Genomic DNA, 18551 nt, shown 5'->3' on the forward strand with positions numbered 1-18551 from the left:
GAATACTCAGCCCCCTTACGTTGTTCCCTGCTGCCAGCCCTTATGGTGGTAAAAGCATGATGTATTTAGGGAGTCCCAGGCAGCTCTCTGGAATGCCTCATCATAAAACTTCCTAGAAAATGCATTACATGAAATTTTTCTCTTATCTGAGTAAGGAAAACCAATAGGTTATGAATGATTGTTTTTCAGCTAAGTGCGCTACAATTTCTTTATCCTTTTATAAGACGGGGTGTAAATTTGCATTGTGTGAAAATACGTAACATATAAATGCCCACCTTCAAACCCATCTGTTTAGATGAGAGAGAATACTGTTTTTTGGATCTACAATAAAGCAAAATAAAGTGCTAATGGGCTTTCACCAGGGGCTTACATTATCTCCTTGAAGAAAACAGCAAGACGAGTCAGAACTCACTGGAGCACCCAGACATCTGGTTATAAGGTTGTAGACATCCCCCACACCATTTACTGACAATTATTAAAAGAACCTCCTGAGTCTGGGGACAAAAACTACTTTCATTGGATTCAAGACTCCTACCTTTAGACTAAGGGCCAAAGACAGTTAGTATTAGTGGGTAATACTTGAATGCTGCTAGGACAAGATTTCATAAAGTGAATAAAAGTTGTATGAAATGTTTTATCTGGTGCCTGACTCTCGGTCTCCTGGACTTTTTTCCTTCCTGTGATTCAACAAGTACAAGTTCCATCTGGTTTAGAGAGAGGAGACATTTCCATTTGTAGCCAAACCTGATGCAAGGGCCTTGCCTTAGAAACTGCCCCCTGCCGGGGCACCTGGGTGGCTTAGTCGGTTAAGCGGTTAAGCGGCAGATTTTCGCTTAGGTCATGATCTCGCGGTTCGTGGGTTCGAGCCCCGCGTCGGGCTGTGTGCTGACTGCCAGCTCAGAGCCTGGAGCATATTTCAGAGTCTGTCTGTCTGTCTGTCTGTCTCTTTCTCTCTCTCTGTCTCTCTCTCCTAGAAATAAGAAAGAAAGAAAGAAAGAAAGAAAGAAAGAAAGAAAGAAAGAAAGAAAGAAAGAAAGAAAGAAAGAAACTGCCCCCTGCCTTGGTATAAGGTCTCAGCCTGAGCACCAATGACCTTGTGGGTCCTGTGGACTGCAGGATGGTTAGCATCATCCAGGGCCTCTACCCACTGATTATCAGCAATGCTCCATCACCCCCTGAGTCCTTTATCCCATACCCCACTGTTGTGACCAGCAGAATAGTTTCCAGACATTGCTAAATGTCCTCTGGAGAAAAAAATCACCTCTGGTTGAGAACCAATTCCTTAGTTCCTCCTCTATTAGCCTTGCTTTTACCATCACCCACATCTTCTTTCTTCTCCCTCTCCCCATTTCCAGGACTCGAGTCCTGAACCTGAATTTCTTTCCAGGTACCCAATTTTCAATCTTACCTGATGCCAATTGACAGTATTTTCAGAAGCACTTATTTTAATCAATCAATCAATCAATCAATTCACCTATATACCTACCAGTATTTAATGAGTGCCTATGATGAACCAGGCCCTTGGGATTATGAGGTTGATAAGACACATTGCACTACAGGCAACAAAACAGAGCCATGTGCCATCTTGTCAATATCCCACTGGATGTGGGAACAGCTGTGTCTCTGTTGAGTACAATTTGTCAACAAAACTACCCAAGGTACTTTTACTGAAAACAGCTCAGAACCACAATTGGAAAGTGTGCTGTAGCCATTCTTGGTGTGTTCTCTGACTATATGGAATAGAATAGCACCTGGGGCTTACGTCATTTTCCTAATTCCTAGGGCACAGATCTCTGGGTAATGGTCCTTATTCTGTAGAACTCTGAGTTCTAAACTTTCCAAGACTTCTCATCTGAGCTTAGATGTCCAGAGCCCCTATGTATAGAAAATGAGTGGAACTTCACCTTCTAATGAGAACCAGAGTCTCAACACCATTGCCCTCAGGCATCAGAACCCCTTCTTCTGCCCTATTCCTCTTGGGTCAACTCTACAAGGCCAGAATCTCCTGAGAACTTACAACCAGGTAGAGATTCAGGACAAGTTCCAGTGGAAGGAAGCCTTGCTGACAATTCAAATATTTGAACTGAATTGCCAGACCAACCACTGGCCATTTCAATTTCAAGTATTAATATATCACTTTGACATTGCTATGGTCTTCCAGAGGTTCATAAACAAGGTGTTTTATCTCCTGCTGGACTCAAATAATCACCTATCATCCTGATTCTCGGATCCCCTACTAAGGCTGGGCAGTTTGTCCAAATTATCTAGAGATACTGATTCAGCACTTTACTTTCTTCCAAGCTCATGAATAATTCAAACAGAATGCAGACCCATAAGCTACTCTCCTAGCTAAGACCCTCCATTGCCCTAGCTCAGTAGGACAGATGGAGGTCACTTTCATCCTTAAGTAGAAACATTTAAGCCAAGTACAGACCCATAGCCTGCTGTCCGGGCCAGTTCAGATTCTTCCACTTCTCTCCCACGGCAGGGAGTACGGAGATCACTTTCACAATCCTCCTCATCTGAAAAGTCCCCACAGTCATTGTCACCATTACACTGAAGTCGCCTCTTTATGCATCTGCCTGCAACCAAAATCAAGAAGGACACCGTGGCAAGGTTTCATTCTTTCTCATTGCCAAGTAGTATTCCATTGTATATCTAAACCACATCTTCTTTATCCATTCATCAGTTGATGGACAGTTGGGCTCCTTCTATAAGTCAGCTATTGTTGATAGTGCTAAATCTTTCCATTTGCAACAACGTGGATGGAACTGGAAGGTATTATGCTAAGTGAAATAAGTCAGCCAGAGAAAGACAAATATCATATGTTTTCACTCACATGTGGAATTTGAGAAACTTAACAAAGGATGATGGCGGAAGGGAAGGGGAAAATATAGTTTGAAAAAGAGAGGGAGGCAAACCATAAGAGACTCTTAAATACAGAGAACAAACTGACGGTTGATGGGGGGAGGGGAAAATGCATGACAGGCACTGAGGAGGGCACTTGGGATGAGCCCTGGTGTTGTATGTAAGTGATAAATCATGGGAATCTATTCCCGAAGCACACTGTATACACTGTATGTTAGCTAACTTGACAATAAATCTATTTAATAAAGAAAAAAAAAGAAAGACACTATGTGTCTAATGCCAAATTCCCTCACTTTCTGAAGTTATCATGTGTACTTTAATAACAGAGGAGAAAGAATGCACATACATTTGAGTTCTTTGTACAACATTTGTAGATGACCCTTTCACGCTTGCAAACATAAGCGTGTCAAAGCAGGCATCTTTTTTTTTTTTTTTCTCCTCATGAGTGCACACAGAAGCCCACAATGAGCAAGAAGGACTCAAGGATTACCTGTGCCACATTGAAAGTCATTGCAACAGTCCTCCTCTGGGTCTAGGCAGGGCTCACTGGGTTCACACTGTCGTCTGTCTCCCACAGCATGCACGCACTTTTGCCCCTTAAATTGTCCAAAGACCTCAATGTTCCTTGAGCGAAACTGCACAAAACCAGGTGGAAACATTAGGATTTCTAATGCCAGAAGGGATAACAATCTAAAACTGCATCCACAGCACTGTAGCCTTCTACGCCCAGATGAGTCTATGGGTTTACAATGACGGAAGGTCACTAATGCTAGTGAAGTAACATCTGGCATTCTGGGGATAGCAGTCTCTCCTATAGAATCTGGTTCCTCATGACACTCAATTAGGAGTGTCTGCCACATTCAGATTTACAAGCAGGGCGAGCCTCTTCCCTTTAGATATTTATCTTCGCTTCTCAGTTTGGAACTCAGTTGGGGGGCTTCCTACGTCCTAGTGCTTTTCCTAGAGCTACTGGCAACCCAGTTTCCATTTGGGGACATCAGCACAGGGAATGACAATGAACACTTACCATTTGTTTGAGGCAAGGGTCACATTCTGACCATTCGCCCCAGGAGCTCATTCTGCAGTCTATCGGAAGCGGTGTCTCATTCTCTCGTACGGTCTCTGGGGCAAAACTAAGATAACAGAACGCGTCAACTTCATGGCATGACATGTGCCTGTTTCGAAGCCTTCACAAGCCAGTCTAATTGCTTTACTACTTTTCTGCCTTGTAATATCAAAGGCTTTATCCTTTTACCGTAGCTCTCATTTGACATTTGATCACATGCTGCTTTGTATTTTCAACTTTTTCGTTGTTGAATTCTTGTACAGCTTTGTAATTTAACTTTCAGTCTAATGACACTTGTAATAATGGTGATGAGGAAAACTAGCAAGTCATCCTGTGACCTGTTTTACACTGATTAGTCATTTATTTCCAAATAACTTATGAACTCAGTGAAGCACCCTGTTTCACTTTGCATCCCTCAGGGTTTGAAAAAGCCTCCAGTTACCTGGTTTTCTTGCAAATTTAAGCCAGTGGGCTCAGCATTCTGGGAGCAAGCACCTGGTAAACCAAGCCTTCCTCCCCCTGCACTGTGTTTGTCCTAAACTGAAGGCCTGGCCACTTCACTCTCCACTTCAGGACTTCCCCCTTACCATTCTCAATTTTAATTCTTTTTTTTTTTTTTTTTTTTTGGCACTTATAGCCTTCCCCTCCTACCCCTAGTCCCGAAGCTCAGCAGTGTTTTTCCGGCTTTGAACATTTCTTTCTTTTTCTCCTCACTATTTGGATCTTTTCTGGTTGCAACACCTCCTTGGATTCCTATATCATTCAGTGAAAGAAAAAACAAATGAAACAAAACAAAAGCAAAAGCCACTGAACCAGAATCCTATAGACATCCTGCCCCCACTTCTCTGACCTGGTGCCTACTCTTTCTAGAGCACAGCCTCTTAATCCAGAGCAATGGCTAGGTAAGGCCAATCCCTCCGCAGTCTCCAGATTCCACCTCTTCCCAGAGACTTTGATCAGTTGGGTATGTCCTCCATTAAAACTCTTCCTTGCTACACACTGTTTTCCGTTTGTTATATATTGTGTTCAAGTCTTTGCCATTAAAAAGAAACAAGCAAATGAATAAGCAAATAAAACAGTCTTTCTGATCTCTGCATTTGCTTCCAGCCACCCCCATTTCCCTCTTGCCTTTCACAGTGTCACTATTTAAAGGAATTGTTATCAAAATATTTGTTTCTCTTTCATAAAAAAAAGAGTTTCCTCTCTTTCAACGCTACTTGTCCCTTTAGCTACTTCTTAAATTCTTTCCTCCTTTTACCCAACTTTCTTGAAAGACTAGTTTATACCCTATCTTCTGCTCTTTACCTCCCAGTCACTGTTCAGCCCTCCTTCCCCAAGGATACTGCCCTTACCAGAGTCAGTGATGACAGCCATGTGGCTCACTTGGTCCTTTCAGTGCCTGTCTTATTGAATTCCTCACAGCTGTCAATACAATTGGCCATTTTGGCTGTTTGAAACAGTCTCTTCCCTTAACTGAATGACACTAACTCTTTCCATTTCTTCTTTCTCTTCTGCCCAGTTCTTCTCCTCGACTATGTAGGCTCCTCCTCCTTAGATAGTCTCTGAACAGCTGTTTATCCTCAAGGCCCTGTCTTGAATTGGTCTTTTAAAAAATGTCTACACTTTCTCAGGGCTTTGGTTTTCATGTACCTACTAATGACACTGAGAGGTAAGCCTGCAGTCAGACATCTCTCTTGAATTTTAATCTCTTGGATATAACTCCCAACTGGATGTCTGCACTTGGATTTCATTATGGTGCATTGAACTCAAAGTATTCTCCAAATGAATTCATTATTTTCCTCTCCTTTCAAAGCTACTACTTCCCTCTGTACTGTCCTGGTAAATGGCACTTCCATTTATACAGTCACCTTGGCCATAGACGTGGATACGCCTGTCTTAGCCTGCACTCTCACACTGATCTTCTGTATCTAACCAACAACTAAAACCTGTTGTTTAGTCTTTTACATGACTCTCATATCCATTTATTCTTCATCTCTGCCAGAAAGTTCTCTGCTCTACACTAAAATTACATCCCTCTTGGATGACAATATTTTTCCCCTAATCCAGTTTCTATAAATCATACACAAGGATCTTTTTAAAATACAAATTTGATTGTATCATTCCCCTTCTGAAAACGTTTTTCTAAGCTTCCTATCACTTTTATAATAAAGCCCAAAATTTCTAACATGGTGTAGCAGGCCAGAGAGTGATGCCTGAAGATGTTCACATCTTCACCCCTAGAAACTATGAACATTTTACCTCACGGGCAGAAGGGACTTTGCAAATGTGACTGAGAGAAGATTATTCTGTATGATCTGGGTGAACTCATTCTAAACATGTGGGTTCCTAAAAGCAGAAGAGCAGATCAGGGAGATGTGAAGACAGAAGAAGAGGTAGGAGAAACTCGAAGCATGAAAAGGGGCTCTGCTGGCTATTGCTGGCTGTGAAGAAAGAAGGGAACCATGAACCAAAGAATGTAGGCATCTTCCAGAAGCTGGAAAAACCAAGAAAATGGAATTCTCCCCTAGAGCCTCTGGAAAGGAATGCAGCCCTACTGGCACTTTAATTTCGGTCCAGTGAGACTCATTTCAGACTTCTGACCTGTAGAACTGTAACATAATACATTTGTATTGCTTTAAGCCACAAATTTGTGGTAATTTGTCACAGCTGCAGTGGGAAACTAGTACACATGGTATAGAGAGCGTGTATGGCTTATCACCTTCCTCATTCTTCATCCTCACTTTCTCCATCAAAGCTTTAGCCACATTGAACTTGAAGTTCCCAAGATAAGCTACTTTTTCTCATATCTTCAGGCCTTTCAACTTGTAATATTTATTACATGATCTTATCTTGGACATAATGTGCTTTTTCCACCGTGAACATTCCCTAAACTCCTTGTGGAATTTATTTTTCTTTGTACCTATTCGTATAGAATCTTGTTATTCCTTATATCATAAACACCTTTGAAATGATATATTTCATTTAATTAGTTTGTTTATTCATGCATACTTTCACTTATTCATTCATCACATATTTATTAATTGTCTCTATTTGCCTGACATGAGAAATATAATGGTGTGCGAAAGAACAAAACAAAATAAAACAAAAACCATAATCCTTGAACTAAGAGAGCTTTTATTCTAAATAACAGTATCAGTGAGCTAGGAAACTTTAAATCCTATTCAGCTTTCATATCAGGTTCTTGGAACAGGAATGCAAACTGGTGCAGCCTCTCTGGAATATGGCATAGATGGAGGTTCCTCAGAAGGTTTGAAGACAGAGCAGCCTATGACCCAGGAATTGCACTACTAGGAATTTATCCAAAGGATACAAAAATACTGACTCAAAGCGGGCACATGCACCCTAATGTTTACAGCAGCACTATCAATCATAGCCAAATTATGGAAAGAGCCCAAATGTCCATCAACTAACTGATGAATGGATAAAGAAGATGTGGTGTATATATATATATATGTATGTATGTGTATATATATATATATATATATATGTATGTATGTGTGTATATATATATATATATATATAATGGAATATTACTCAGCCAAAGAGAATGAACCAAAAAGAATGAAATCTTGCCCTTTGCAATGGGAATGGAGCTAGAGCGTATTATGCTAAGTGAAATAAGTCAGTCAGAGAAAGAGAAATACTGTATGATTTCATGCATATGTGGAATTTAAGAAACAAAACAAATGAACACAGAAGAAGGGAAGGGAAGATAAAATGGGATAAAAACAGAGAGGCAAACCATAACAGATTCTTAACTATAGAGAACAAACACAGTAGCTAGGTGGGAGGTGGATGGAGGGATGGGCTAAATAGGTGATAGGCATTAAGGACAACACTTGTGTCGAGTACTGGGTGTTATATGTAAGTGATGAATCATGAAATTCTCCTCTTGAAACCAATATACTACATTAACTAACTTGAATTTAAATAAAATCTTGGAAGAAAAAAAGTACCCTGGGTGACTCTCATTTTCATGCAATGTTACAAAACAATGCTTTGCTACATCTGGAGGATATTCATGAAATCTGAAGGTGTAGAATTCAAGTAAGTTAGGGGTACCCATTATATCACTATAACCCAAACTCGAAGCTAACATGAACTAAAAATGTGACTGAGGTAGTTTATCATTAGTTTCAGGAATTCCTCTAGGTTCTATCTATTAATGTCTTCATGTATCTTTCTAATAACTGTTTCTCCAGTATTAGTCTTGTTGCCTTCAACTAGATTATCTCCTCCTGTCTTTTTTTTTTTTTTTTGAGTTTATCTCTTACGTAGATGATTACATTAGAATTTTGTTTTGCATCTCCCCCAAAAAGATTATCTCTTGGTTGTAGAAACTGCGCCTATAGACCAGTAGGATGATACTTTTGTCTTTCTCATCTGCCAATGAGATCAGCTTCAGTGAATAACTAGCTCAGAGAGTACAGTACAGACTGAAGGATCATGTCTGGATGGTAAAATCCACTGCAAATACTCCAGAATGAGTTAGACTCCTTTGCTGGGCAAGCCTCAGACCCAGCCAGTGATGGGAGCTGCTGAGAAAGGCTGTTCATCTGTTTCACACACAGGTCCAAAGACCCTGATCCGAAGATACTGGCAGTGCCGATAGACTGTTCTCTAACATCCTTTGTATAAAAAATAGCACCACATCACACTGATTCCCTTCCTTTTTAGCTTCTACCTTGAGAACTCCTTTTCTTTTTTGTAGAGTTGACTCACACTCTGGACTTGGTACAGAGCTCTCTGCCTTTGATCTTTTATTACCCTCCTAGACCATGATTTGGGTCTATCCCATGAAAGATCCATCCTTTGAATGACCCCATAGGAAGGTCCCAAGATGACATCCTGCCTTGGGAGAAGACTTACAGCCCTCTAGATATCAGGTGCAGGGTATTTGTTGGTTTACTGGTTCTGTCATAACCAGATACGACAGACTGTGTGGCTTAAACAATAGAAATTTATTTTCTTACACTTCTGAAATCTAGAAGTCTGGGACCAAGGTATCTGCAGGGTTGATGCCTTCAGAGGCCTCGCCTTAGCTTATAGCTGCCCATCTTGTCCCTATGCCTTCACATGGTCTTTCCTCTCTATGGGTCTGTGTTCAAATTTGTTCTTCTTATAAGGACTCTTTTTATAAAGTCATATTGGATCAGAGCCCACCCTAATGAACACATTTTTACTTGATTACCTCTTTAAAGACCCTATCTCCCCAAATAGTCATTTTCTGAGGTATTGGAAGTTAGGACTTAGACATATGAATTGGGGGTTGGCACAATTCAGCCCACAACATTCAATAAATATTTTTTTTATGATTAAATGGTTTTTTTCTATTTGTCTACTAGTTTTACTAGACAATTTTGAAACCTCGTTTTCTCATTAATCTTTCATTCTACTACTGAGGGGGAAATTTGGTAGGTGTTATTAGTTGTCTTTTGTACATGGGAAACTAAAACCAGAATTACACTATTTATCCAAAGTTGGGCAGTTAGTGGCAAAACTGGATTGAGAATTTACCTCTCTCCACTCATAGTTCACTGCAATTTTGCCTTGTTCCCCATACCATCTCCCCTTTACATCAACAATCAAAGCCTCCTTGAAATGACTTAAAAGGTCGTAGCTTAGTCAATATTTTTTGGATGTAATATTATCATGAGTTTTAGAGACATTTTGAGACACAGAAAGTTAACAAAAATTTCTTTCCTTCCTTCCTTCTTGTCTAGTATAGCAGTTCCAGGTAAAGCACATTAATTGGACATTTTGTTTCTTTCCTGAATCTATTTTAAGTTGAAACCTAAATGATATGAAATTAGGCAAAAATAGGCTAAAAAGTGTGGGAACTTCTGGCTGCTTTCCCCTCATGCACCAGGTACCTGGATTCTCAGAGGCAAAATATGGCAGGACTCTGGGGAATTATTAGGAGGAAATAGTAGATTATTCAAAAGGAATGTGTTATTGAAATGAATGCAGTACACAAATACTAAGATAGGAGATGAATGATCTTGGGTAGCTATTTCTGAGCCCAACACTCCCTCCCAAGCTCCTCTGACTCACTAGGCAGATAATCTTTCGTAGTTCAAGGGCTGTGTATGTGCAATGCTTACTGCCTGCCTTTCACCCTGCTGAGTTATTAGGCTGAGTGCAGAAGTATTTGTAAAGCACTTTCTGGATTCTTGGATGAAATGTGTTTATCAAGTAAAACCTATCTCCAAGTGTTTCAATCTCAGCTTGAAAGTCACTTCCCAGATCAAAGTGATGTACATCAACATGACAGGAGGTCTAGCTCTGGGCCAGAAGCATTAAATGAAGGGACATTGATGTAACCTGGTCCCATCTCTCCACCATAAAATGTTTCCAGCTTTGGTAAAAGGAAACCTCAGGAGCAGCTCACTCTCCAGGACACATTGTAGCAGTCCCAGGCAAAAAAACACCTGCTGTAGGAAGGAATCTTTTTGTCAATAAAGAAGACAATGTGGCTCCTTTGAGTGGAGAAGTATAAGCTAATTAGGACTGCATTCTTAACTCACAGATCTGCCAGTTTTCTTAGTTCACGCAATTCATCAAGACGAAAAGATAATATAACAACAGTGCCCAGTGCTAGTTTTTTAAGGACTTTTCTTGATTTTCCAAGTTTTACTTCAGAGCTTGTTTTGTGTGCTCCCAATGAGCCCATATTCAAGGACCTTTATGGAGGCCTGCTCTGTGTCAGGAATTGTTCTAACTGGCTGGGGCAACAAGACAGTGTTCTTACCATCATGGAACCTACATTCTAGTGGATGAGATACAACAATCGAGTATCCGACAAGTATAGCCTGCATTATCTGTTAAGACCTATGAGCTGTAAAGGAAGATAAAGCAGGGTAAGTGGATAGAGTGCCACAGTGCTGGGGTAGGGGAGAGGGGATTCTTACATGGGCTAGCCAAAGAGCCCTCTCAGAAGAAGTGCAGTGATTTACAAATGTGTTCACAATTTTTTTGGTCATTCTTCCCATCAAAGATGGGGGTCTGTGCTCTCTTATTGAAACTGGTAGTGTTTTTCTTAATACCTTGATGAGTGGAAAGCAGTGGAAATGTGCCTGCATGACTTTTAAAATTAGGTTAGAAAAAGCCATACAAGTCCTATTGATTTATTTAAAAACATTTGATCTGGGAGCCTTTTCCCACTATTTATAAAACTGACTGCCCTGGGTCTGCCACATGGAGAGCAGAGAGAACGAGAGAGCAAGAGAGACAGATTCTCAAGGAGAATCAATTGGTCCAGACCCTAGCTCTTTGGGTCTTCCCAGCCCAAATGACAGACACATGAGTGAAGAGGTCATCATAATAATCCCAGGCCCAGCCACCATCTGACTACACCCACATGGGAGGCCCATGAAAACTACTTTACTGAGCCCAGTCAACCCTTGGACTCATGAACAAATAAAATAATTGGTATAGTTTTCACAACCATCTTGGGATGGTTTGTTACACAGCAAAACATGACCAGAACAGAAGGTGATGTTTGATTAGCTACTTGGATGAATTCAGAGAGAAGCTGTGTGTGTCTGGAAAAAGAGTGTTCTAAGCTAGGGGCAAACAAACGCAAAGGCTTTGAGGCAGTATATCGAAGGCACAGAAGTAGGATGACAGCATGAGAAAAAGGGAGGGGAGTGGAGGTGTCTGGAGAAACAGGGAGGGTGCAGCTCCTGCGGCAGCCGTGGTGAGGAGTTTGGATTGGATTCTGAGCCTGACAGAAATTCTTTGGGGAGTTTGAGAACAGGAGTAACACCCAGAGTTATGGTTTTAAAAGATTTAAAAATGTCTCTGGTTGCTAGATGGAGAGCTGACTGGTAGAGTGTGGGCAAGGGTGGCGACAGACCAGAAATGATAGTGATTAGGGCTAGAGTAGTCCCAGTGGACAAAGCAAGCAGTGGGCAGATATGGGGTATATTTTCAAGGCAATACCAACAGATGTGCTGTTAGATGCATGTGGGAAGGGTACGAATACAGGAGTCAAGTGTGAGTCCCAGGTTATCGCCTGAGTAACTTCGTGAGTAGTGGCACAGGTTGGGTGAAGATGGGCCGACAAACCAATGGGTATATTTGGGACAGGTTAAGTTTGGGTCGTTAGATGTTCAAGAGATTCTGACTTAAGTAATTAGACATTGTGCTCAGTGAAGCGGTGTGCTCTGTGCATGTAAATGTGAGCGTTGTCAGAATCTAAGTCCTATTTCTCACCATGAGGCTGGATGTGAGTGTGTAGGTCTGGAGTAAGCCTGAGGATTGAGCCACCATTTAAAGGAAATGTTACAACATGTCTTACATTGATGGGAATGATTTGGTACAAAGGGAGATATTGATTATTCAGGAGAGAGGAAGAGTTAGAGGAGCAAAGTTCTTGTGGAGGCTAGGACAGATGAAGCCAGTGCACAAGTGGAATGGTGAAGCTCATAGGAGTCTACCTCCCTTCGCCTCATGGGCTTCACTCAGAGAACCTAGCCGAGCTTCAATTGCTGTTTATTTGTTTACATTCCTTACTAGACTGTCAGCCCAGTGAGGCCAGAGACCCTCATGACATGTTTAGTATTACACTGTAGCTTCCGATCCAACATCTGGCTGATGTCACAAACACAATAAATATTTGCTGTATTACACGGATGAATAAACAAGTGACTGTCCTTGTCCGATAGTAGTTGATAAATAAATATCTGTTAGCTTGTATTGAATATGAATATTAAAAACATTAAAAACAAAGAAGGAGGAAACACTGACATTTAGGATATCTTCAATGTAATAGGTAAGCCTAGCTTCCCCATTAGCAGATGTTTGAGTATTTGTTCAGATCATTGAGATAAATTAATTCAAATAAATTGGATAATAATTGCTAACATTTGTGAGTGCTTTGTTTATGTCAGAATTCTCCTAGGTCTTTATTCTTATCATATCACTTAATTTTTACATCAGCCCTGTAAGATGTGTTACTAGTATTATCACACTTTAAAGATAATGAACTGAGCCACAGAGATGGTGAGTAATTTTCCTCAGGTTACACAGCAGAGGGTACTTGGTAGCTGGGTTAGGATTCAAACTTGGGCAGTTTCTCTCCAACAGCCACCTACCTAGCTGCTCTCAGGATATCTAACTCCCAGTCTAGTGCTCTTTCTTAATTATTCGAAAATGAAGAGTAAGATAAATATGAAAATTATAACTACACTGAAAACACACCAAATATATAGACAAAAGATGACTGACAAATTGGGGAAGATGTCTTTAATTCTTACCAGAGATAAAGGACTAGTTTATAAAGTGGCCATAGAAATTCCTAAAAGAAAGACAAGAGGCTTAATGGAAAAATGAGCAAAAGATATGGACAGTCACAAAGAAAAACATACATAGGGCCTTTAAACATATGAAAGGATGTGCAATCTTATTGTGGGAATCATTTCATAATGTATAAAAACATGGAAATATCATGACATACACCTGAATCTAATAGGATACTGTATATCAAATACGCTTCAATTAAAAAAATAAGAAGAAGAAAAGAGAGAGGGAAATTAAACTATTTGAAGATACTGCTTTTCCACCTATGAGACTGGCAAATATAAAAATAAAATGGCAAGGCTGTGGGGAAATAACACTCATACTCTGCTGGGGAAAGTGCAAAGTAACACAAACCTTCCAGGGCCATAGGGCAATTTTAGCAAATTCACAAAGGTGATTTCCTTTTGACTCCTTACATCACTTCTGGGAATTAATGCTCAGGTACCACTATCCACTTGCAAAATGACATAGGAATAAAAATATTCATTGCGACACTGTTAATAGTACAAGAAATTGGAAACAACCTAAGGGTTAATCAATAAAAGATAGATTATCTGAAGTGTGCAGCCGCACAATGGAAAAGTAAACAGTTGTGAGGAGAATTAGGAAGTGCCTTCTAAATTGATACAGAAAGGTTTCTAGGATATATCATAAAGGAAAAAGGGAAAAGCAAAGTATAAGAGAGTGTGTAAAGGCAGGAGGAGGAATAAGATTCTATATGACTCTATGCTTTAATCTACACTAATAAATTCTGGAAGGCTACATGGAAAGCTAATAAAGATGGTTACCTATGGGAATGGGTAGACTGGGAGAGGGGCACTAGTCAAAGTATTTTATATGTAATAACACAAATCTCTCTCAAGACATCTCGATGTATATCTTATAAATTTTATTGATCTTTGAATCATGTAAACATGTTGTTATTTACAAATGAAAAAGAAAAAACTAATGGGTGCTGCATTCATAGAGCACTCAGATCTGCCCCAGCACTGCGGTGGGGAAATTGCATTTATTATCTCAGGAATGTCGCACAGCAAGTCACATTTGTATTCCCATTTTGCAGGTGAGGAGCAGATTTAGAGCAATTAAGGACTTTACTGGGGTCACATAGCTAAGAAACTATGGAACTTGGAATCAAACTCGAGCCCTCTGGCTCCAAGACCAGTGTCAGGAGCTATTACTCTACTCATGCATTGGTTTTAACATTTCTATTCTACCTTGAGAAACATGAGATGATGCCCTGCTCATGACCTATTCTCATGGGCACTCTTACATTTGCAAACAAACAATTATTGATATTCCCAACAGTTCACCAGTAGCAATAACTCACTGTCACTGTGGCTTCAGATGAAGTATCTGCAGCCATAGGATATTCCCTGAAGGCTGGCTGGAACTCTATCCCTCCCTTTCCTAACCAGGAGGCATATCAAAGTAATAGCAAGTCATTATTTTCAAGAATATTTCCCATATACTGAGTTTTTACCACATGCCAGGCGCAGATGTGGTAAGAACAATATATGGAGTATGATTTAGCTTTCCCAAAAACCCTTATCAGGTAAGTGCTATTATTGTCACTGTTATGGGGTAAATTGGGGCCCACCCCCCCAAAAGTGAGTTGAAGTTCTAACCCTTGTACCTCAGAATGTGACCTTATCTGGAAAGAGGGTCTTTACAGAAAAAAATCAAGTTAGGGTGGGTCCTAATCCAATATGACTGATGTCTTCGTAAAAAGAGAAAATTTAGAACCTGACAGAGGTGTGCAGAGGAAGGGTGAGGTAGAGCTAGCCCTGTGATGACAGAGGCAGAGACTGGAAGGAGGTAGCTGTGAGCCAAGGGGATGCCAGGGATCACCAGGCACCACCAGAAATGGGGAAGAACACTACTAAGAATCTGAGGGAACACAGCATTGCCAACACCTTGATTTCAAACTTCCAGCCTTCAGGATTATGAAACAATAGATTTCTGATGTTTGAAGCCGCCGGTTTTGTGGTGCTGGGAAATGAGTACAACCACCATCCTACAGATGAGAAAACCAAGATGCAGAAAGGTTGAGTAATCTGCCCAAACTTTCATGGTTTGTTAGTAATGGTGCCTTGACCTGAGTTTGGGAAGCCTCTCTCCAGAGTGCTCCATTCTAATCAAGTTTGTGTAAAAAATCATTTGCAAGGCACTAGGTGGCTCAGTTGGTGAAGTGTCCAACTTCGGCTCAGGTCATGATCTCATGGCTGGTGGGACAGAGCCCGGTGTTGAGCTCTGTGCTGACAGCTCAGAGTCTGGAGCCTGTTTGGGATCCTGCGCCTCCCTCTCCTTCTGCCCCTCCCCCACTTGTGCTCTGTCTCTGTCTCTCTCAAAAATAAAATCAACATTAAAAAAAATAAATCATTTGCAAACTCCAGTTCTCTGGCTGAACTATGTGTCTCACTTCATGACTGATCTGAACACTCTTTATTGACCTCAACCCTCTGTCAAAGGGCAGAGCACAGAGTGTTCGAGCGGCGGTAACCGTAACAAACTCTTGAGGGTTTGGCGATGAGAGCGCTTGAAGCCAAATCCAGCTCAGTGGTGCACCTGCTGGGAGCTGGGGCACGCGCCGGTGGAGGCCAGGGCGGCTTTCTGGTCCCCCCCGAAATAGCTGAGTGAGGCCAGGACCCAAGGGCACAAACTTCAAAGTGGATGTAGCCTTCCTCACAGCCTCTCATTTTTGGTCAGCGGGAGTCTCAATCCAGGAATGTGGGTTATTTAAATTATTTTTTAACTTAAGAAAGGGTCAGGGTGGAAGGCTAAAGCCACATTTAGTGACTGCCTTCCCAAATCCCTTTTGTTCCCAATGCCCAGTGAGTGAAAATACCTTCTGAATGCAATAATGCTTTTTAGCTAACTTGGGAAGAGAAAGTGATGGCACAAAGCATGGTGAGGCGCTTCGCCCACCCCGTGCAGGTCTGTGCAGCACCTCTGTGTCCCCTTCTGCTGGAAGATGTAGTCCTGCGAGCAAACCACAGGCCAAGTTGGGCTGAGGAGGCAGGGTGGCCCCCACTGGAGCTGGGAGGGGTCAAAGATGTGCTTGAGATAGACGTCAGATCCCAGAACAGAATTTGGTTAAACCAAGAGTCAAATGACCAAAGTGGAAATGGATGCAGGTTGCAGTTAAAATCTGGGCAGAGGAGGCGATGTTGGGGCAGACAGTGCCCCGGGCTAAACTGTCAAAGCCTGAAATATTTCTTTTTTTTTTTTTAATGTTTTATTTATTTCTAGGAGAGAGAGAGAGAGAGAGAGAGAGAGACAGCATGAGCAGGGAGGGTCAGAGAGAGAGGGAGTCACAGACTCTGAAAAAAGCCTGAAATATTTCAATACTGCCCCCAAATCAGATCATTGTGTGTCAGATGGCCCAGGTCTACATGTTCTCCAGCAACTGTGGGTACTGCGTAGTTGTTGGGTAAGCACATCCTGGCTTGGCTTGGAAGGAGCTACAAGTTCCCAAATAGGATCAGAACGAAAGGAGAGAAAGTAAGTGTTGGCTGGAAACATGGCTGATGGGTCCGCACCAGGGTAATTCTTCTTGAAAGGAGGAAATTAACCCCAGTCCTAAGGTCAAAATGTGTGCCTCTGGATACAACTTGGGATGTCGAGGAGGAAAGGCCTAATGTTTAACCTTTGCCTGGCATGGAAGCAATAAGGTGATGCATCCAAAAGTTAAGAGTGCTAGACACTGAGGCAGAATGAGGGCAAGATTAATTTTCTTTATTTTAAACTTTTCAGATGTTAGATACTGATAAGGTCAGATTTATCAAATATACTCCGGTGAAAACCGGCTTTATTTCATAATTCCAAGCATTTAAAGACTGTCTGAGGGGGCACCTGGGTGGCTCAGTCGGTTAAGCAGTCCAACTTCGACTCAGGTCATGATCTCACGGTTTGTAGGTTCGAGTCCCATGTCGGGCTCTGTGCTGACAGCTCAGAGCCTGAAGTCTGTTTCAGATTCTGTGTCTCCCTCTCTCTCTGACCCTCCCCTGCTCGTACTGCCTCTCTCTCTCAGAAATAAATTAAAAAAAAAATTAAACAAAACATTAAAAAAAAAAAAAAGACTGTCTCGGCTTTAACATTGGAATGGCTTGTTTGAAAGAAATTTCTGGAAAATGCAGCAGGTTTCCTTACAAAACTCTCAAAGACACACACTCCTGCCCCATTTTTTCACCCTATTTCAAAGTTTAAACTGTGGGGCTATCTACCTCAATGTGGGTTGAAATTTTACCTGCTTTCCTGCTAAGAAGCAGGCCTCGAAATATCAAAGCAGTGAAATTCCAGAGACAAACAGAAAAAGCGACTCACCTAAGAGTGGGCCCAGCACTCAGAACACCTATTTGTAAGACGCATATTGCAAAGGCAAGTCCCTGGCTGGCAGACATCTGCTCTCTCTAGACAGCTCGGCGTGGAATGGACAGACGACAGACAGCTCTGCGTGGAATGGGCAGACAGGTCCTGGAAGGCATTTATTTGCAAAGGTCCAGAAAACTGCAGGACAATTACTGCTTGTTTTCAGTCAGGATTTTGTCACACAGGGCTTCCTGGGAGCCAAAGTCCAGTCAAAGGAAAGTCATTTCGTAATTTGTGGCCTACTGTTCTCTCATATTGAGAAGCATATTCGGCCAACGAGCTGGTGAGTGCTAAATTGGCTAACGTGAGCAGAGTGTTGAAAACAAGAACAAGAACAGAGCAAAACTCCAGTGTTTCTCCTCTTGGGAGCCTCTGGGAGGAAGGGATGAGAGTGTGTAATTTGGGGAAAAAAGGTCTGCGGATGGTTCTCATAGAGGCATCAACTCAAAATTAGTAAAAGAGCCACCCTGACTGGAAAAGGAGGCCCAGACACAGATGAGGCAATCTGAGAACGAGCTGTGGGGGTTATTGCCACATGGGTGCAGTGGAGCGTAAATGCAGTGGCAAAGAGGGCTTTCTGTCAGGCTTAGGGGACATTGAGAAGAATCTAGGAAAACTCCGTAGGGCTTTACACTATTCTGCAGGAGGACACGGTCTCCTTATCCCAGAAACACACCTGTCAGCAAGAGAGATTCTGAGCTGGAACAATTTGCTCCAATCCATCATAAAGGACACCTTTTCCTTCGTTCTTTCACTTTCTCTGGGACTTGTGCAAAGGGTAAGGTGTTTTTTAAACGCCAGGGAATGTGGATACCACAGCCACTCTCTTTTTTTTTTTTTTAAGTTTTTTTTGTAATGTTTTATTTATTTCTAGGAGAGAGAGAGAGAGACAGCGTGAGCAGGGGAGGGTCAGAGGGAGAGG

At 41.6% G+C, this 18551-nt stretch overlaps 1 protein-coding gene across 1 annotated transcript in view; it reads right to left on the bottom strand.

The window, feature by feature from the left end:
- C9 (complement C9) overlaps nucleotides 1-17661 on the bottom strand; it is a 50392-nt gene extending 32731 nt beyond the window's left edge. The window contains exons 1-4 of the mRNA XM_039244288.1: nucleotides 17585-17661; nucleotides 3896-4001; nucleotides 3359-3503; nucleotides 2435-2582 (exon numbers count right to left, since the gene is read on the bottom strand). Coding sequence (XP_039100219.1) covers nucleotides 2435-2582; nucleotides 3359-3503; nucleotides 3896-4001; nucleotides 17585-17661 — 476 coding nt within the window. The remainder of the gene's footprint in view (nucleotides 1-2434; nucleotides 2583-3358; nucleotides 3504-3895; nucleotides 4002-17584) is intronic.
- Nucleotides 17662-18551: the final 890 nt, after the last annotated feature.

This window comes from Hyaena hyaena, unplaced genomic scaffold (assembly GCF_003009895.1).
Source record: "Hyaena hyaena isolate Hyena2069 unplaced genomic scaffold, ASM300989v1 scaffold_236, whole genome shotgun sequence".
Lineage (NCBI taxonomy): Eukaryota > Metazoa > Chordata > Mammalia > Carnivora > Hyaenidae > Hyaena > Hyaena hyaena.